We start from the raw sequence: 22,054 nt of genomic DNA, 5'->3' as shown, positions 1-22,054 counted from the left end.
TTCATAGAGCACTGCAAGAGAGATCTTGCGGCGGAGTTTGAGATGAAGGACATCGTCTTGATGCATTACTTTTTGGGTTTGGAGGTGTGGCAGGAGGAGGGGCATTTCTTCCTGGGGCAGGGGAAGTATATTGTGGACATCCTTAGCAGATTCCACATGGAGGATTGTAGACCCATGTCGACACCGATGATCACCAACTGGAAGAAGCTTCATGCTTCGGATTCCGAGTTGGTGGATCCCACATTGTACAGGCAGTTGATTGGTTCCTTGATGTATTTGGTCAACACTAGACCAGATATCTGTTTTGCAGTCAACACGATGAGTCAGTTTATGTGTGAGCCTAGGAAGGTTCACTGGGTGGCTGCAAAACACATTTTGCGGTACTTGCAGGGGACAGTGGATTATGGTCTAGACTACAGGCAGGGAGATGGAGTGAGATTGGTAGGATACACTGATTCTGATTGGGCAGGTTGTGCTTCTGATAGGAAGAGCACTTCAGGGTGTTGTTTTGGGTTGGGTTCAGCAGTAGTGTCATGGTTCAGTCGGAAGCAGCAATCAGTAGCACTGAGTTCAGCGGAAGCAGAGTATATGGCAGCCAGTCTAGCTAGTTGTGAGGCCATCTGGCTTCGCAAGATGTTGTTTGGCTTATTTGGTCATCCGTTGAGACCTTCAGTGATTTACTGTGATAATCAGAGTTGCATTAAACTCACGGAGAATCCAGTATTTCATGACAGGTCAAAGCATATCGGGATCAGATATCATTTCATCAGAGACTATGTTCAGAAGGGAGCTGTGAAGCTTGAGTATATTTCCATTGATGAGCAGGTTGCAGATATTCTTACCAAAGCCTTACCACGGGGCAAGCATGTCTACTTCAGAGACAAGATGGGTGTGGTGAGGAACACCTTCCTCGGTAAGAGAGAGTGTTGAAATTTGGTACCGGAGGACAGGTGGTTCCCTAAGGCTTTGATCTTTGGCCTAGGGAAGAGTGTCCAAAAGAATTTAATTTTTCTCCTAAAGTAACTTTATAATTTTTTATAAAGTTAAATTTAATTTGAAAGTGACTTTAAGTGATAAAGTTACTAAGTCTAATTTTAAAGTGACTTTTATAAAGTCAATGAAAAATTAGAAAGGAAAAATGACTTTGGAAATAAATGACTAAGTGGGTCTTTATTAAAGTGGGGTGAATTAAAAAATAGAAAGTGAGATTTAAATGAGCATTTAATCTCAGTCATTGATCTAAATCTATTTCAGCCATTGGATTTAGGGATCACCCAAAAGTCACTTGGATCACCCAAAAGTCACTTGGAGTTATATTAAAGGAGGAAAAGGAGGAAAAGGTCATTCATTATTTCATGAGCAGATTGGGAGAAGGAGAGCAAGAGAGTAAGAGAGATTTCTGAGCAGGGAGGAGAAGGAGACAGCAACTTGGCACTCATTCCAAGGCAGCAGTTGAGCAGATTTGTACAGCTGATTCAGCACATAGTAAAAGGCAGATTTTTGCACAAAAATCGAGGAGCAGTTCGCTGATTTTTCTGCACACAAAACGGAGGTCGTACAACATTTATTGCTGTCCTGTTTGCTGTAATTTCCAGATTGCTGTGAGGCACGGGAAAGGAGATAAGTTGTAAATTTGCTTGCTGATTTTTTGCTGAATAATTCTCACTGTAAAAAGACAATTTTCAGAAATAAAGAAGAGCTCTCAAACTGGTTTTCCTCAAGAGTTGTAGGGGGTTTTTCCAGGGTCAAGTTGACCAAAAATATCAGTGTCTTAATGTGTTTTAATGGCTGTTTTTGATTGCTGATTTTTAATTCTGCAATTTCCAGCATTCTGAAAAATTTCCAGAATTTGTGTTTTCAGCAATATTTATTTTTTTCAGTCTGTTAAATGTATGGTTATGGGAATGGGCATTTAACTACATGGGAGAAATAAGGAGAAACTGAAAACCGGGGTGGGAAAACAGAAATTTCTACAAAAGATCCTGATTTTCCAACAAGACTAAAAAATTAGACATTTCTCGTGGTGGCAAGAAGGCCAAGCATAAGAAATAGATAATAGATTGACATGTATTTGAATTTTGTATGTACTATGAATGCTAATAGCTATAGATGAAGATCTATATTTGAAATCAATAAATTTGTATCATTAATTAAAATTTGTGTAAGAAATATTTATTTTTTAATATATATATATATATATTTTTAAATATATATATATATATATTTTAATAAACTAATATATAACGAATCCTACGTGTTCTGTTCCGGGGGGGTCAACGTGTCCGAATCTGACACCACGAATCTCGTGTAAAAATTTCTCATTGCCCACCCCGGTTTTCAGTTTCATCTTATTTCTCCAAAATAGTTAAATGCCCTTTTCCATATCCATACATTCAACAACTGGAAAATAAATTTTGCTGAAAACACAAATTCTGGAAATTTTACAGAATGCTGGAAAATGCAGAAATAAATATCAGCACATACAAATAGCCATTCAACACATTTAAACACAGTGATTTTTGGTCAAGGTGACCCTGGAAAAACCCCCTACAACTCCTGGGGAAAACCAGTTCGAAAGCTTATTTTATTTTTGGAAAATGCTTTTACAGTAAGAGAAATATTCAACAAAAATCAGCAAGCAAACTTTTACAACTTATCTCAGCCTTGCTGAAACTCTGTTGTACAGACTTGCTGAAACTCCGCCCTGTTGAAACTCCGCTGTACAAACTTGCTAAAATTCAGCCTTGCTGAAACTCCGCCTTGCTGAAACTCCGCTGTACAGACTTGCTGAAACTCAGCCTTGCTGAAACTCCGCCCTGCTGAAACTCCGCTGTACAGACTTGCTAAAACTCAGCCTTGTTGAAACTTCGCCTTGTTGAAACTCCGCTGTACAGACTTGCTGAAACTCAGCCTTGCTGAAACTCCGCTGTACAGCCTTGTTGAAACTCAGCCTTGCTGAAACTCCGCCCTGCTGAAACTAAGCTGTACAGACTCGCTGAAACTCAGCCTTGTTGAAACTCTGCCCTACAACCTTGCTAAAACTCCGCCTTGTTGAAACTCCGCCCTGCTGAAACTCCGCTACTGAAACTCTGCTGTACGGACTTGCAGCCTCCTTCTCCTCACTGTCCAGAAATATCCCTGGCTCTCTTGCTCTCTTTCTCTTAATCTGCTCATGAAATAATTAATGACCTTTTCCTCTTTTTCCTCCCTTAATCTAACCCTAAGTGACTTTTGGGTAATCCCTAAATCCAATGGCTGAAATAGATTGAGATCTAGGGCTGAGATTAAATGCTCATTTAAATCTCGTTTTCTATTTTTTAATTCACCCCACTTTAATAAAGACCCACTTAGTCATTTATTTCCAAAGTCACTTTTTCTTTCTAAATTTTCATTGACTTTAATAAAGTCACTTTAAAATTAGACTTTAGTAACTTTATCACTTAAAGTCACTTTTAAATTAGATTTGACTTTATAAAAATTATAAAGTCACTTTAGGAGAAAAATTAAATTCTTTTGGACACTTTTCCCTAGGCTAAAGATCAAAGCCTTAGGGAACCACCTGTCCTTCGGTACCAAATTTCAACACTCCCTCTTACCGAGGAAGGTGTTCCTCACCACACCCATCTTGTCTCTGAAGTAGTCATGCTTGCCCCGTGGTAAGGCTTTGGTAAGAATATCTGCAACCTGCTCATCAGTGGGAATATACTCAAGCTTCACAGCGCCCTTCTGAACACAGTCTCTGATGAAATGATATTTGATCCCGATATGCTTTGACCTGTCATGAAATACTGGATTCTCCGTGAGTTTAATGCAACTCTGATTATCACAATAAATCACTGAAGGTCTCAACGGTTGACCAAATAAGCCAAACAACATCTTGCGAAGCCAGATGGCCTCACAACTAGCTAGACTGGTTGCCATATACTCTGCTTCCGCTGAACTCAATGCTACTGACTGCTGCTTCTGGCTGAACCATGACACTACTGCCGAACCCAACCCAAAACAACACCCTGAAGTGCTCTTCCTATTAGAAGCACAACCTGCCCAATCAGAATCAGTATAACCTACCAATCTCACTCCATCCCCCTGCTTGTAGTCCACTGTCCCCTGCAAGTATCGCAAAATGTGTTTTGCAGCCACCTAGTGAACCTTCCTAGGCTCACACATAAACTGTCTCATCGTGTTGACTGCAAAACAAATATCTGGTCTAGTGTTGACCAAATACATCAAGGAACCAATCAGCTGCCTGTACAATGTGGGATCCACCAACTCGGAATCCGAAGCATGAAGCTTCTTCCAGTGGGTGATCATCGATGTCGACATGGGTCTACAATCCTCCATGTGGAATCTGCCAAGGATGTCCACAATATACTTCCCTTGCCCTAGGAAGAAATGCCCCTCCTCCTGCCACACCTCCAAACCCAAAAAGTAATGCATCAAGCCGATGTCCTTCATCTCAAACTCCGCCGCAAGATCTCTCTTGCAGTGCTCTATGAGTCTCTCTGCACTTGTAATGACCAAGTCATCCACATACAACATTAGAATGAGAGGCTCCTTACCTATCACAATAAAGTAAAGGTTCGGATCTGCCTCACTCTTTGTGAAACCCATCCCCTGCAAGTACGTATCTATCCTGGAGTACCAAGGTCTGGGAGCTTGCTTCAGGCCATAAAGGGCCTTCTTCAGTCTGCACACATGGAACTCCTTCCCATGCACCTCAAAGCCTTGTGGCTGCTCAATGTACACCTCCTCCTGTATGAAGCCATTGAGAAATGCAGTCTTCACATCCATCTGATGGATCTTCCAACCCATCTCTGCTGCTGTCGATATAATGGAGCGGATCGAAGTATATTGAGCCACGGGAGCGAAGGTCTCCTCATAATCAACTCCCTCTACCTGGGAGAACCCTCCAGCCACAAGCCTCGCTTTGAATTTCTCAATGCTGCCATTTGCAGCATGCTTTACCTTGTAAAGCCATCTGGAAGTAACCACGGATTTGCCCTCAGGCCTTGGCACCACCTCCCAAACATCATTCTTCATGATAGAAGAATACTCCTCCTGCATGGCCTCTCTCCAGACCTGCTGGCTAGCTGCCTCCTCATAGCTAGAAGGCTCAGAGTCAAGGATGCTGGTAGTCATTGCCATATAACTACAAAACCTCTCAGGTGGTCTACTCTCTCTGATCGGCCTCTCAGGCTCAGCAACAAATGTGGCATCTCTCAAGGTGTCCTGAAGCCACTTGGGCTTCCTCTTCCCTTAGCGTACTTCTCCCATTGGAGAATGAAACTCCTCGTCATCATCAGGGGCCTGAACTCCTGACTGTCTGTCTGCTGCCCTCCTGCCTGCACCTAAACCTGTAGACGCTGAGGTACCGTGTGAACTGTCCATCAGTGGACTCCCTAGTGAACTGCTTTGTGAACTGCTCTGCATGCTGCCCGGAGCACCACCCCTCTGGCTCGGCGAGTCACTGCTCACTGACGGACCTGACATCCTCATAGAGTACCTCCGGATCCTCCTGATCCCTGCCCACTGGATCCCTGCCACTGACTCAACTGCTGTTGAGGGTCTAGCTGATCCAGATACTCTAACTCCCGTGACCTCCTAAAGGCCCTGTCCTCCTCGAACTTCATATCCCGCCTGACAACAACTTTCCCTTGTGCAGGAATGTAAATCCGAAAGGCCTTTAAGGTCTCACTGTAGCCCACAAAGATACCCTTCTCTGCGGTGGGCTCTAGTTTGGTCCTCTTCTCCTTGGGAATGTAGGAGTATGTAATGCATCCAAAGATATGAAGTGACCAATATCATGCTTCTTCCCAGAAAAAGCCTCTTCCGGAGTCGTGCCCCAAGGCACGATGCGGACTCCTGTTTTGCAAATAAACAGCTGTGTTGCATGCCTCTGCCCATAAGAACAATGGCAACCCTTGATCATGTAACATGGCTTTGGCAGCCCCTACAATGGATCTGTTCTTCCTCTCCGCAACCCCATTCTGCTGGAGGTTGTAAGGAACAGTGAACTCCCTCCTAATGCCTGCCTCCGCACAATAGTCAACAAACTCTCCAAGGGTGTACTCTCCCTATTGTCCGACCTCAGGGACTTGATCTTCCGACCTGTCTGTGTCTCCACAAGAGCTCTAAACTCCTGAAACCGCTTGAAGACCTCACTCTTGGTCTTCAAGAAATAAATCGAGGTCCTCCTATAGTGATCATCAATGAATAAAACATAGTACTCATATCCACTCAAGGAAACATGAGACATCCGATCGCTCACATCGGAATGAATTAAATCAAGTATCCCAGTCGCTCTGCTGTCACTGTTGGGAAAAGGGGATTTGGCAAACTTGCCCATCGCACATCCTCTGCAAGTATTAAAGTGATCAGTACTGAAATCTGGCACACCTGTAGTGATCTCCCGTAAGGTCCTCAAGGCTCCATGATACATATGCCCCATCCTGCGGTGCCAAATCTCACACAGCTCAGAACTGCTAGCTCTGCTATCGGTACTACTGCTCAATGCCAAAAGGGACTGGAATGCAAACTTGTACACCTTTGCATGGCGTACACCTATCACTCTAGCTGAATCAGCTGGAGTGCCCCTGGGATACATCAACACCTGTCCTCCCTTGAACAGTACCTCATATCCTCTGTCCTCCAAAGCTGAGACGGATATGAGGTTCTTCCTCATCCTTGGCACATAAAGAACATCTGACACCTTCAAGGGAGGTTTGGACTCCCTCTGAAATGTCAGTGTCCCCACACCGACTGCTCTAACAACTCTGTCATCACCGAGTACTACCTCTATATCAGTGCCACTCTCTAAAAGCTTTGAGAAGTACTCACGGACTCCTGTCATGTGACGTGAAGCCCCACTGTCCACATACCAGATACCCGAAGATGCTCCGCTAAACGAGGGAAAAGCATGCTCCCTCTGAACCTGTGTGGCAGGTGATCCTGCACTAGAGGACTTACACACAGTGAACACAAACTCCCGGTCAAAACGAACTGCAAAGTCCTCAACCTCTGCTGAAGCTGCCATGTTCTGGTTCTTTCCCTTCTTCTTCTTCTTCTTCGGACACACAACTGCATAGTGTCCCATCTTTTGACAATTCCAACACTTCACCTCGGAATAGTCCCTCTGTGTGTTATCCTGTTTACCTTTACCTTTACCTTTGCCTTTGCCCCCACCATTGCTTGTGGAAGCCTGTTTCTTCCCTTTGCCTTTCTTGCCTCCTGCGACCAGTGCTACATCCTCATCCTGCTCAGTTGGCTTGGCTGCCCCAAGCTGACCTTTCATGATCTCTGTTTGAATGCAATCATCCCAAAACTTCTCCCATGTGGGAAGGGTTTCACGTGCACAAACCCCATCAGCAAAGTTCATCCATGAACGGGGGAGGCCATTCACTGCAATCCGCACCAACTCAGTGGGTGGAATGTCCTCTCCAACTGCTGCCAACTCATCTCTCACATTAGTAATCTTTGTGAGATATCCAGCTGCACTATCATTACCCATCTTAATAGTCTTCAGCTTCTCCTTCAGGACCATTTTCCGGTTCTCATTGGTACTCTGGTAGAGATTGGACAATGCTGTCCACATCTCATGGACATTTCTCTTTCCTCTCACATGAGGAATGCAATGGTATTTGACTCCGTCTAGAATCAGTCTCTTACCTTGTTGTTATTTTTATTATACTCAGCCAAGTGAGTAGCATCAGTAGGCACAACAACAGGGTTCTGTGTGGTATGCACCATGATGTCCCAGAGTTCTGCCTCCTCAAAGATACTCTGCATTCTCTCATTCCAAAAGCTGTAATTGCTATGCCCATCCAACCTATCCTCCACCCTCAATCCCAATGACATCCCGCTATCCTAAAACTGAAAAATAGCACTGCTGTAGTAAGGATAAAACTGCTGTTTGTGAAAAATCAGCTTGCTGAATTTTTTTGAGTGAAAAATTAGCAGGCTGTAATTTTCCTCCTTGCTGTCCCAAACTGCACTTCAGCACTCAAGCTCCGATACCATGTAAAAATTTCTCATTTCCCACCTCGGTTTTCAGTTTCACTTTATTTCTCCAAAATAGTTAAATGCCCTTTCCTATATCCATACATTCAACAACTGGAAAATAAATTTTGCTGAAAACACAAATTCTGGAAATTTTACAGAATGCTGAAAAATGCAGAAATAAATATTAGCACATACAAACAGCCATTCAACACATTTAAACACAGTGATTTTTGGTCAAGGTGACCCTGGAAAAACCCCCTACAACTATGGGGGAAAACTAGTTCGAAAGCTTCTTTTATTTTTGGAAAATGATTTTACAGTAAGAGAAATATTCAACAAAAATCAGCAAGCAAACTTTTACAACTTATCTCAGCCTTGCTGAAACTCCACTGTACAGACTTGCTGAAACTCAGCCTTGCTGAAACTTCGCCGTGCTGATACTCCGCTGTACAGACTTGCTAAAACCCAACCTTGCTGAAACTACGTCTTGCTGAAACTTTGCTGTACAAACTTGCTGAAACTCCGCCCTGCTGAAACTCCGCTGTACAGACTTGCTGAAACTCAGCCTTGCTGAAACTCCGCCCTGCTGAAACTCCGTTGTACAGACTTGCCGAAACTCAGCCTTGCTGAAACTCCGCTGTACAGACTCGCTGAAACTCAGCCTTGCTGAAACTCCACTGTACAGACTTTCTGAAACTCCGCTGTACAGACTTGCTGAAACTCAGCCTTGATGAAACTCCGCTGCTGAAACTCTGCTGTACGGACTTGCAGCCTCCTTCTCCTCACTGTCCAGAAATCTCCATGGCTCTCTTGCTCTCCTTCTCTCAATCTGCTCATGAAAGAATTAATGACCTTTTCCTCCCTTAATCTAACCCTAAGTGACTTTTGGGTAATCCCTAAATCCAATGGCTGAAATAGATTGAGATCCAATGGCTCACTTTCTATTTTTTAATTCAAACCCTAAGTGACTTTTGGGTAATCCCTAAATCCAATGGCTGAAATAGATTGAGATCTAGGGCTCACTTTCTATTTTTTAATTCACCCCACTTTAATAAAGACTCACTTAGTCATTTATTTCCAAAGTCACTTTTCCTTTCTAATTTTTCATTGACTTTAATAAAGTCACTTTAAAATTAGACTTTAGTAGCTTTATCACTTAAAGTCACTTTTAAATTAGATTTGACTTTATAAAAATTATAAAGTCACTTTAGGAGAAAAATTAAATTCTTTTGGACACTTTTCCCTAGGCCAAAGATCAAAGCCTTAGGGAACCACCTGTCCTCCGGTACCAAATTTCAACATCTCGAATCCTACGTGTCCCGAATCCCCGTGTCAGGTGACTTAGGTTGCCTTTTCATTTCTTCTTTGGCCTCTCTATTCTGGTCTAAAGCTTCCAATGCTTTCATGGCTCTTCGGATGAGTTCAGGATTTGTATTTGTGCAAGGCCTTACATCAAATCCAGGGATTTGTGCAAGCTGATACTTCAATCTGTACACCCCCCCCAGACATATGGAACCCACATAACTTGCAAGTCAAGTTTAGTCTACCATTCGGAACTTTAGGTTCACAATATTCCCAAAAAGGGTCCAATTTCCTTGGCATGTTTGTTTTTGAACTTTGAAGTTGAAAACTTGAATGGTGTTTCCGTGAAGTTGTGAACCTATGGGAAAATAAGGATTACAATTTAGTATTTACAAGTTACAAACTTACAATTTAGTATTTTAATTTTTACATTGTACAAAAACTAAAAAAAATTACATACATTTTAAGAAACCCCATTCTAGAATCCAAACCCAACCAAAAAAAACTAAAAAAAATTTACATTTGGCAAATTTCATAAACCCCATTCCAAACCCAAGTTTTTTTTTATAACTAAAACGGTTATGATTTTTATTTATTTGAAAAAATCTTGGGTCTTTGCCCAAGCGGCTCCTATTACATTGTAGATTTCTGATTGTTGCTGATTATGATCTACTAGATTTTCAGGGCATTTGTACAATGCTTTCATTGTTTACAATTAGCAGCGCTTTCATCTGAGAGCTGCCTTTGTTTGCCATCTGATCAACTTCACTGTTTGACTTTCTAAGAATATGATAAAACTTACATGTGTCAAAGTCTAGGAGAACTCTCTTCAATCTGTCCAGTATTTTGTTGAGGCTGGCATTGCTAAATAGATTTCCCAGCTTTAGGCTTTTTATTATTAACTCTGAATCTCCAAAAACTTGGAGGTCTTTGGCACCTTTGTCTCTTGCAATATGGCAAGCTTTGAGAAGCCCAAGAATCTCTGCTTGATTGTTAGATTTCTGGCCTAATCCCCAGCTGAAACAGTCTTTTGAAGCCCCATCCGAAGAGTAGATGACCCCCCCAGCACCGACGGCTCCGGGATTACCTTTAGACGCTCCATCGAAGAAAATTGTGGTTAAGTTTTGTGACCGCCACCATGATTGGAATTTGTCATCTTCATCTCTTATGCGCCATTCCTGATTTGCCTTCTGTGGAGAGAGGAGCTGCTTATGCGGGCAGGGCTCTAACGGGCCTAGCCATCTTTTTTCTTCAGGCAGTAGCAATGGGTCTTCTTTGAAATACTACTGTTGGGCTGCTTCCAGGAGAAAGGATTTAGCTTTTGCTGCAACTTGCAATGGAGAGTGCCTCATCTCTTTGAAAATCTGTTGATTTCGAGCCAGCCAAAGCTGCCAACAAACATATTTTGGGATAGCTGTCCAAATTTTACTCCAGAATGATTTGGAAGGGATGCACTGGGAATAGAATCGACTCCAAGTGGCGTAGAGATCTGCAACAGAGATTTGTGAAGGCAGTATAATCTGAAATTCATGTAAAATAATTCCCCATACCTCTTTTGCAAAATTGCACTCCAAGAAAAGGTGCTGGGCTGTTTCGAAGTTGCTGCTGCATAACACACATCTGTGCGGCCCTACTATATTCCTTTTTTCCAGGTTATCACCAGTTAGGAGTTTATTATGAGCCAGGGTCCAGAAGAAGAAATTCACTTTTGGTAGGGCTAGGGGGTCCCAGACATTCTTCCAAAAAGCCGGGGTTTGTCTGCTATTTCTTGAGGCCTGCAATGCTCTATATCCTGCTGCTGTGGTGTAGACTCCGGACTGACCCCATCCCCATTTGTCTTTCATGGATCTGTTGACAGGCACTGCTTCCTCCAGCAGATCTTCAAGCAGGGTTTGTTGATGGGATAACCGCGCTGGGACTCCATGAAAATCCCATCCTGCCCAATCTCCACGATGATCCCAATTTGACAGATCGTATATGGTGTTGACTCCTGCTTGCTTCAACCAGTCCCTGAGATCAGCTATGTCCTCATTATTCTTCAGAGGTTCTTTCCCCATAATACTGTCAAGCCACAGATGGGTGCGTTTGCCGTTGCCGGGGATCCTGTAAACCTGTTTGTTGAAGAACTTGCTGCTCCTGCAGCAAAGTTTCCACACCTGCGTGCTGTTGACTGTATTTGCGTTCTGAAGATTACTGAGGGATTTGTTGGGTCTGTACTTAGTGCGCAGCAATACACTAACCGGATGGGAGGGCTCATGGATCAGCTTCCACAAGATCTTTCCTCCCAGCGCTAAATTGACAAGAGCTGGATCTCTGATTTGCAGCCCTCCTTCTGCCTTTGTTTTTTTCACCACGTCCCAGTTCACCAGATGTATTTTGTTTTCGTTTCCCTTTCCTCCCTGCCACAAGAAGTCTCTAAGCAGTTTGGATATTTGCTCCGCCACATTTCTTGGTGCTAGGAGAAACGCTGCCTGATAGATTGGTAGCGCCGACAGCATGGCTTTTATTAAAATTACTTTGCCTCCCTTCGTCAGCCAATAGCCTCCCCACGCTGCAATTTTTGTTTTGATTTTCGAGATTATTTCACTCCAAAGCGTTCTTTTATTGGCTCCTGATATAATGGGAAGGCCCAGATACTTGAATCTATCCCAAGTTGCTTGTCCTTTGAATCCGAGGAGAGTGGTTATACCGGAGAGCTCCCTCTGTTCTATATTCCAGCTGAAAACTTCGCTTTTGTTCTCATTTATTAATGCCCCTGAGGCTCTGCAATAACTTTTGAGAACTGTGTTTATGGCTTTGGCAATTCTGATGGAGGCTCCGCCAAGGAGAAGGGAATCATCAGCGAATAGAGCGTGGTTCAGGGCTTCAGCTCCATGGGAAGGTTTGAGACCCGGGATATTGCCGTTTAGTCTTTCTGCAGTGAGTTTACGACTGAGGGAATCTGCCATTATGATGTACAGGAATGGGGAGAGGGGGCATCCCTGCCTGATGCCTCTCTGGCTTTGGAAGAAATTTGTGGGGCGACCGTTGACTAAAGGGGCAATCCATGGTTTGTCAATGCAAGCTTTGATGAGATTTACGAATTGGGTCGAAAAGCCAAATGAGAGAAGGACATTGCAGAGGAAAGAGCGATCCACTCTGTCGAAGGCGTTTGCCATGTCTAATTTAATCAACATGCCTTTTTCATTCCGCTGCTTGCTAGAGTGAATGATCTCCTGTACCTGGATTACATTATCTAGAATATGCCTGCCTTCCACGAAACCGCCTTGAGGAGGGGAGATCAGTCTTTTTAACAGCGGCTTGATCCGGTTTGCTAGCAGTTTAGCCAGAATTTTATATGAAGCGTTACACAACGAAATGGGCCTGAATCTTGCGAATGTCTCCGGATTGGTGTCTTTGGGGATTAGAGCGAGGTAAGTGGAGTTGGTTCCTCCGCCTATCTTGGCTTTTTTCATGAACCAGCCTATCATTTTGCAGAGATCAACTTTGATAATATGCCAACAAGACTTGTAGAAATGGATTGTAAATCCATCAGGCCCGGGAGCCTTATCTGCGTCCATGGACCAGATAACATTTATGATTTCCTCCTCCGTGGTTGGCCTGCAGAGAGTTGCGTTTTCTTCAGGGCTAATAAGAGAAGGGATGTTGGCGATGAAATCAGCGGCTTCCTCATTATTTCTGTGAGTTTCTTCTCTGTAAAGATTCCTAAAGTGGGTTTCAGCGGCAGCTTTGACTTGATTAAAACCTTTGCAAACAGTGCCCTCTGATGTTTTGATTTCTGCTATGTGGTTCCTTGTCAATCTCGCTCTATATTGTCGGTGGAAGAAGGAGGTGTTTCGGTCTCCAGCCTTCAACCACAAACTTCTAGATTTTAGTCGCCAGTATTCTTCTTCCTTTCTGAAAGTTTGGTGGGCAGAACGTTGGGCTTTTGTTTCTTTTTCCAGCAACTCTGTTGTGATGTCTTTGTTTTCCATCTCTGTTTGCAGAGTCTGCAATGCATGAACTGACTCCTTTCTTTGCTCAGTAGGAGAGGGGCCTGGTCTCTTTATCCAGTTCTTCAGAGCCTGCTTAGTGGCTTTCAATTTTTGCTCCCAGACATAGCTTGGGGATCCCGTGAAAGTTTTGGCCCAAGCTGCCTTCACTGTCTCTATATAACCTTCCTTCTCGATCCATAGAGGGCTGAACCGGAATGGAATAGGCCCCAGTTCTTCTTCATCTTCCAAGAGTAGCTGAATAGGCTTATGATCAGAAGCAAGTTTAGGCAGGATTTTAGTGATGATTATCTTTTTGTTCATCATTATGGAGCTTTGTACCATGAATCTGTCTAACCGTGCTGAGATGTGATCTGATCCCACTCTGTTATTGGACCAGGTATAAATGCCTCTGATAGGATTGAAGTCCAGCAGATCCCAGCGCTGAAAGAGTTCCTCCACCTCGTCTAGCATGGGATCTCTATTGCTTATCCCCCCCCTCTTTTCTTTTGCTTTCATAATGATGTTGAGATCCCCTGCTATGATGATATTGCTGGGGGATGACTGCTCTAAGAAGGCTGAAAGGGAGTTCCAGCATTCTCGCTTTTCATAATAAGAAACTGGGACATAAAGATTGAAAAGGGAAATAGACAACTTACTTGCTTTGTGCATCAATTCCGTGTGGATCCAGTGCTGTGTTTCCTTATGATTTTTCAGATGAAAAAGGTCATCGTTCCAGAGAGTTGCCAGCCCTCCAGAAGTTCCCCTTGAGCTGACAGCTTTGCCTGCTCTTTTATTCCACTTTGAACTGCTGATCTCTAGAAGGGCTTGGCCTTCTATTTTGGTCTCTTGGAGCATGAGGATATCTGAGGGCTCTGCTTTCATAAGATCCTTAACTGCTTCTATTTTGGAGGGGTTCCCCAATCCTCTACAGTTCCAAGAGACGAGATTCATTATTTACTTGAGGGAGTATTGAGGCCTCCCTTGGAAGGCCTTGGTCTGATATTTTGCCCAATAGACATTTCTATGGTTGCTTGGCTTCCTTGTGTTTTGAGTCTTTCTGCCTCCTCCTCCCTCTTTTCTTTGCGGGATTTCCTTCCAGCTTTTTTCGTTTGTCGCTCGTAGGTTTCATCCTCCGAGGAACCAGAGCTTTCAACTGGTTTTTTCCTTGCTATCTCTGCATATGAGGGATTGGAGGGACTGCCTTGGATGGCCTCGGTCTGGATTGCTTCCCCTTCCTCCTTGTTTGAAGGTGGAGTGTCCGCCTGTTCTACATTCTCCTGGGGTAGGGTAACTTGATTGTTCTGAGCACTTTCTGTCCCTTTTGGATTTACTTCCGTTTCCTGGTTGGCTTTGGTGCTACTAGGGCCTCCGTCCATGTTGCCTTTGCCTGTGCCTTTTTTTGAGGTTGCATTCTTCTGGACTAGGGTCCATTGTTCCCCATTCTGTTTGTCTGCTTGCTCCTCTGCTTTCTTTTTACAGTTCTTTGCAAAGTGGCCATGGCCATGGCAATGTCTGCATTTAAAGGGTAACTGTTCGTAGTCCAACTCCTGGACATGCGTCCACCCAGCTACAGTGAGTTTGATAGCTTCCGGTAACCCCTCTTCTAGGTCCACTTCTACGCAGATACGGGCGCATGAATACTGGTCTTTTCTCGCTGCCTGATCTATGTATTTTCCCAGTGCGTTACCTATGATCTGTAGGGATTTTTGGTTCCAGCAGTGAAGAGGCAAATGTGGGAGCCTAACCCAGACCGGGACAGCAGAGGGGATGTCCTGGGTGGGATCGAAATCAGGGGACCATTTGTTCAGGTAAAGACCCTGGGGCCCCATGAAATACGGTCCATTTCTAAAGATTAAACCTCTGTCATTTGGGTTTTCAAAGACAAACACAAAGAAACCCTTGCCTACAAAATAACTTTTAACTCCTTCTTTGATCAGGGGCTTCCAGTTCCTTTGGGTCCATTCATCCACCGACTTGGGAGATGGCCAGAGGCTAGTGAACTGACCTATAAGGCCTCTCTCCGCAAGGTTCAACGCAGCTTTACAAGTTTCTTCTTCTGGTAGGGCTACCGATGGAATCGTGTCCAGCTTCTTTACGAACTTCTGTTGAGAAGCTGAGGGTGGGCGCTTTGGGCCAGCAACTATCATTGATTTGAAGGCTAACACCTCCGGAGGCGGCGAAGGAGGGGGATCAGGGTCCCCGCTGGCCTCCATTGATGAGGCTGGGCGGACTGAGGGGCGCAGAGGCCTGGAACGAGCTGGAGCAGTCGACTGTTGCAGAGCAGGAGCGCGCGCTGTCCATTCCAAACCCAAGTTACCCAACCAAAAACAATGAAAAAAAACAAAAACAATGTTCAAAAACAATGAAAACAAAAAAAATTGGTGCCCATACCAAGTTACCCAACTAAAAACAATGAAAAAATACAAAAACAATGTTTAAAAACAATGAAAACAAAAAAAAATTGGTGCCCATGCCAAGTTACCCAACCAAAAACAATGAAAAAAAAAACAATGTTTAAGAACAATGAAAATAAAAATAAAAGTAAAAATTGGTGCCCATACTGTTTCTATGGAGATAATTGGTCTCCTCCTCTTGATTTTCTCCTCCACACACTTGAAAAATCTCCAAGCCCTCTTCAAGCAAAATCTCCAAGCTCCACTGCCCTCCGCGCGCCTAACTGTGCAAATGAAATGCCAAAAAATTGAAATTTTCATTATAAAACCTCGCTGCCTCGACCCTCTGCGATAAAATGGGAAAAAAAGCTCCACTGCCCTCTGCGCGCCTATATCTAGAGCCTCTTTGTTGATATATTTTTGGTTCAAAGATGGATTGCACTTGGTGCTATTTTGGCTTTATGCACCCTTACTTGAAACATTGCTGAAAAATTTTGCATGTTTGTGTATAATGGTTTGGATTCATATGGATGTACATGAATATTTACATATTTTTATTTTGATTTTTTCGAAGTTTGAATATTTATGTATTTTTTGGTCAACATGATTTTTGGTCCCATTTTTTTTGGTTCCCTATATTGGGGTCGACTGGTTTGATGACTGGTCTAGTTATGATAACATTGGTTCATTGTCAATTGTTCATTTTCATTTTTAACTTTTAAGTCTTGGCTTTAGATATTAGTGACCTTAGACCAAGTCTTTGACTCGTCACTTTACTATTTTTGAGTTTGAGTAATTTCAATATACCATTCTAGTCTTTAGACTTCAGTGTCAACTATTTTTCATAGTACTAATCAGAGTCTAAAATAATCAATGATGAATTTAAATCAATGTATACAATATTTTATTATTTGTATTTCATTGAATCATTTATGATGTATGAATCATTGTATTTCATTATTAATTTTGAATCATGTTTGTGACACACACACACAAACATAGAGAGATGGAGAGACCCCAACATCCCCCATCCCCCTTGAATTTCCTAAAAATTTGGGGGTGCTTCCACATGCCCCCCATGCGTCTACCTGTTCCTCCATACCTCTATCCCGGAAACTTGGTGGAACATTGATATATACGTCTTCCTCCAGACTGCACCATTAAGGAAGGTGCTTTTTACATCCATGTGATATATGGTCCAACCAAAATATGTTTCTATCGTTAGAATCAACATGATAGTGACCAATTTTATAGTTGGGGCAAATGTCTCCTCATAATCGACTCCTTGTTGTGCAAAGCCATTTGCAACTAGCCTGGATTTATACTTGTCAAGTGACCTATCCTCCTTATACTCCACTTTGTAAATTCATTTGCAGCATAAGGGTTGCTTATCAGGAGGTAGTTTGTTATGAATAAAAAATATGTAAATAATAATGATAACTGTAATAATGATTAGTTAACTAGTAATTAGTGCTGAAGAGGCATGTCTAAATGGGACATGACTCTCCATGAAGAGGCACCTGCCTAGGGTACATAAGCATGCCTTCACTCTCATTTGTAAGATCATTATCATTCATACATTTTAATATATATTCTTGTATCTTCAATGGAGATATTTATATTCCAAGTCTTCTGGAGTATTTAACTTGAAGAATGAACTTTGTTCGTTCCATTTGGTATTAGAGTTGTTCAATACTCTGGCTGCTCCACCGCTGCATAGAGTCGCGCTCTTCGATACATGCCCTTGGTCATCAAAGTTTCGTCAACATTGTTGCCGTCAAGATTGAAGTGTTTCACTACACAAGTTGGAGTTTCTCCATTTTTGCCATTTAGGCCTTTGGCCATCAGAAAAAAAATAAAATAAAAAAATAAATAACTTATATATATATATATAATAGAAAAAAAAAGAGGGTTAAAAAAATTAAAAGAAAAAAAAAGGAAAGAAATATTATAAGTTTATTTAAAAAAAAGGAAAAAAGGGCAAAAAAGAATATTAAAAAAGAAAAAACGAAAAGTTAAAATATTACAAAAAAATTATATATATAAAAAAATTGCTAGAAAAAAAATTAAAATATATATATATATAAGTCAACGGACCAAATCTTAGATCGACCGTTCATCAGTTGCTAACAGTTGTGTCCTCTAGTGGATCACATGACTCTTATTGACGACATCCCTCGCCTACGCCTTTGGTTGGTACCTTGAACTGCCGCCGTTGTCCAACCGCAGGCATCGTTATTGCACTCGCAACTACTCGAGCCATTGTAACTTTGCGGCACAGTGAGACATAGAATCATTACCTATTACTCCAACCGTTGCCGCATGTTTCCTTTTCCATTGCACGCATCACCGAGTTCCAGTCGAATCTCCCCCACCATCAATTGTTTGCCCGCCACCACTTCCATTGACACACACAGCCGTACACATCCCCACAAATACGATAGACAATAGCGCAGGCCTTCCGCTCTTGAGCCTTCCAACTGTTGACGTATCCTACAACTGCATCCATGAGTTAATCACTTGATGCAGACCGTCATCGACCACAGTCCCCACTGCCGACTGTACAGGTCATCCCATCACTGTCATCGCCACTGTGCAACTACTTTCTTTTTATTCAATTGTCCATACTAGCGAATGAACTTCTGTGCAATACACATTGGTTGTTCAAAAAAATTTGAGCAAAAACACCTCTCTTTACAAACAAGTCACTAACTCACTTCAAAAATTATTAGATGTAGCGGAGCTCGAAGGGTTGAGGGGTTCATTTGTGTCTTTTTCAACACATTAACTTCTACTCCATGTGACTGACTATTGGGTCACATCTCATCACAAATTTCTTAATTTGTTAGCAAGCCTAAATTAAAAGAGTTTAACGACATTCCATTGAAAAAATCAAAAGATAAGTGGAAAGGGGATATTTTAAAAGTTGCTGAGGAGACCTTTATATTTGTATATATTTATCCACTAAAAAATTAGGAAAAATTAAAGGAGATCTTAAGGATAAAGTGAATAAGTGGTAAAAAAAGGAGATTAATAAAATACCAAGTGATTATATATATATATATTAAATCATTAACATTAGTGAGCTTAAGAAGGGTAATTTTATTATTTAGGGGAATATCTTTCGAAAGTATAAGGAGGTATTTATAAAGAAAAGAAAAGAAATAAAAAATAAAAAATAAAAGAATAAAAGAAGGGTGTTTATTTGAAAAAAATAAAAGAAAGGAAGAAGGTATTATTATAGAGGAAAAAAGAAGGTGATTTTTAAGTGTGAAGTTATAAGGTAGAAAGATTTTATTTCTTAAAAGGGAACATTAGTAAACAATTTTATACTAAGGTTTGAAGTTTGAAGGAATAATATAGTTCGAAAGGGTATAAAAGGAATAATAAAATTATTTAAAAATAAGGATATCAAACTTGGGAAGTAAAGGGATCATTTAATAAAAGATACAAGGCAACTTAAGTCATCTTAACAAGCAAAATGACATCTAATTCAGAAATGAAGACCGAAAGATTCTCAGAAACTAAATATAACTATGCCTCAGTGCTATTTAGAATTAAAGTGTCTTTTGTAGGGAAGGATGTTACTATTGCTATCTCGCTAGCCGAAGATAAAAATTATATAAAACCTAAAATCGCAAACCAATTAGTGATTCCCGAGTCAAATATAATCGAAAAATTAGATTGTTATAACAACAAAAATTATGACATAACCAATTTACAATTAAACATTAGAGATTATACATTCATATCACAATACTCAGTTCAAACCCTATGGAGCGATCAAGGTGACATTATTTTAGGTTCACCCTGGATGGAAACCCTAGGTTCCTTCATCCTGAATACGAAAAAGAAGTTTTTGACATTTTCATACAAAAAGAGAAAAATAACACTACAAGATGTTACATTAAAGCCAAATTCAGTGATGCCAGAAGACATACAAGATGTTTCAAAATTAATTTTTCAAGAAGGTAAAAAAGTACTACAAAATATGCAAAGAGAAGTTGATAAGATCAGCGCTGACAAAAATGAAGTTTCTCGGCTTAAAAACCATAGCGAAAAATTATTAACACAAATAAAAAAGCTTAAGGACAAAAAGTCATTAAAAGACAAGTTATAACAAGTTAAGAAGTATCGAAGTCTCCAGTTGTAATAGTCTAGGTTGAAGATAAGGGAATAAATACCGATCTAGTGAATGTCACAACTCAAGAAGTAGACAAGCAAGTTGAAGAAAATACACACTTAGATGTTGCAGTTCAGACGATGAACATCCCAAGTGAAGGTTCTGTAACCAACTCAACAACATCCTCACCAGAAGAAAATAAAAAAATTGCCACACTCCTAATAAGGGAAAGTCAAACCAAAAAAGTTCCCTATCGACATCCGAATCACGAGAGTAGACAACTCAATCAAGCTATGTATCTGTACCATTCAGAATAGAAACAACAAACTGATGTTCCGAAGAATATTGAAGTAAGCTCAATCCAGTCCTATGATGACAGTTCGTTACAAATTTCCAGTGATCAGAATATTCCATAGAAGATTAATCTAGGATGGTCAGATCCATTTTCAGTCTGACAATTTTGCTTATCACTTAGAGGATCATATCAACTTGTATCAACAAAGATGACAGTTTCGAGACGAGAAGACATTCAAAAGAGATCAAGCCTTTTCATCAACAAGCTTTGAGGACAAAGCTTTTTGAGGAGGAAGGCAATGTTATGAATAAAATATATATAGATAATATAAATATAAATAATAATGATAATTGTAATAATGATTAATTAATTAGTAATTAGTGCTGAAGAGGCATGTTTAAATGGGACTTGACTGTCCATGAAGAGGCACCTACCTAGGGTATATACGCAGGCCTTCACTCTCATTTGTAAGATCATTATCATTCATACATTTTAATATATATTCTTGTACCTTCAATGGAGATCTTTATATTCCAAGTTTTTTGCAGTATTTAATTCCTCAAACACCTCACGTTTATTTTTGTGAGTGCATCATACTCCACTTGCATTGCTTTCTCCCAGTCTGGTTGCCTTTGGCCTCTTCATAGGTTTGAGCTTCAAAAGGTTTTGAATTATCAAAGAATAATTAACACCTTTAGGTTTCTTACCTCTTTTGATAAGTCTCCCACATGAACTTTCCTCCCTTCGTTGAGGAATATCCTCCAACTGGACATTCTCCAATGCCTTAGAGAACCACTTTAATTGTTTCTTCCCTTCTTGGTCCTTAAAGTCAGTGCTGGGTTCTTGCTGATTGGAACAACTGTTAATAGCTTCACGGTTTACATATTCATGCAAATCAATACCCAGGCACTGTCCTGTCTCAAGTACAACTCCCTAGTACCATGTTAGAGAACAAAAACGTAGGCAGAAAAACAGTGCAGAAACAGAAGAGAGAATTATGTCTGGCTTGATTATTCAATGATAAACTGTCTCAATACATAAGAGGCAAGGTGTGCATTTTGTAAGTTATGTAAAACCTTTTTCTAGCTTCATTTATTTATTTCATAATAAACATGATGTAACTTTATAACCTAAAGTACATCAAACTGTATACGAAAGTAATGATTAGTGAATAAATTATTACATCAACGATGTATTGCCTATCTCCTGTTGATTTCAGGTGGCTTATACCCTTCAAACAAGGGTAGAAAATTTAGCATAGGAATGTACAATGCTTGTCTCGGATGATAACTGGCTACTTTGGTCCCAGCAGAATGCCAATTTTCTGGCTGTACTACTACTACCGTCTGCTGTTGATCTTTGTACCATATAAAACATAAGGAGAGAATCCTGTTATTTTCTGAAAAAGGACAGTCTTCAGTTTCTATACATTGAGCCTCCACAGCTATCAATTGCTATCCCCTTTTTGACATTCTGTTTAGAGATGACTTGCTTTATTTAATCCATTGTGATTCTTAAGAAAGCAAAATGATTCGTTTATTTATAGAGACATAATGCAATTCCATATGCTGAAACATTAATGATTAAACATATATGTACATTGGTTACTTAATGTCAGTTTATTCTTGATGACTTGTATCTTAATGTCATCTGGCAGTTTTCAACCCTGTATCCTTCTTTCTGATATTGCTTATGTTTTGTGATGGTTTGAAGCGTTCACAAATCACATCCATGTTTGGAGCTGAAAAGCTGTGGGGAAAAGGATTTACAGGTTCAAACATAAAGATGGCAATATTTGATACTGGTATAAGAGCTGATCATCCACACTTCCGGAACATCAAGGTATCATTTCTATCCTGGGCAGGAATTGAACTAATGTCGCTTATTGTTAATGCATGCCAGCAAGGAGCAGATTAGAAAGAAAAAAATTTAGACACTAAGCTTGCCTTTTTTAGATGTGCACACAGTC

The 22,054-nt window shown here is 41.1% G+C and overlaps 1 protein-coding gene across 1 annotated transcript in view; it reads left to right on the top strand.

The window, feature by feature from the left end:
- The window catches only part of LOC149258799 (subtilisin-like protease SBT6.1), a 327,819-nt gene that overhangs the window by 29,246 nt on the left and 276,519 nt on the right, over positions 1–22,054 (top strand). Inside the window, 1 exon segment of the mRNA XM_089416280.1 lies at positions 21,799–21,927. Coding sequence (XP_089272406.1) covers positions 21,799–21,927 — 129 coding nt within the window.

This window comes from Pinus tabuliformis, chromosome 6 (genome assembly GCF_031772625.1).
Source record: "Pinus tabuliformis cultivar Carrire ecotype Pingquan chromosome 6, CPIR1, whole genome shotgun sequence".
Classification (NCBI taxonomy): domain Eukaryota; kingdom Viridiplantae; phylum Streptophyta; class Pinopsida; order Pinales; family Pinaceae; genus Pinus; species Pinus tabuliformis.
This window is presented reverse-complemented; position numbering and strand designations above follow the sequence as displayed.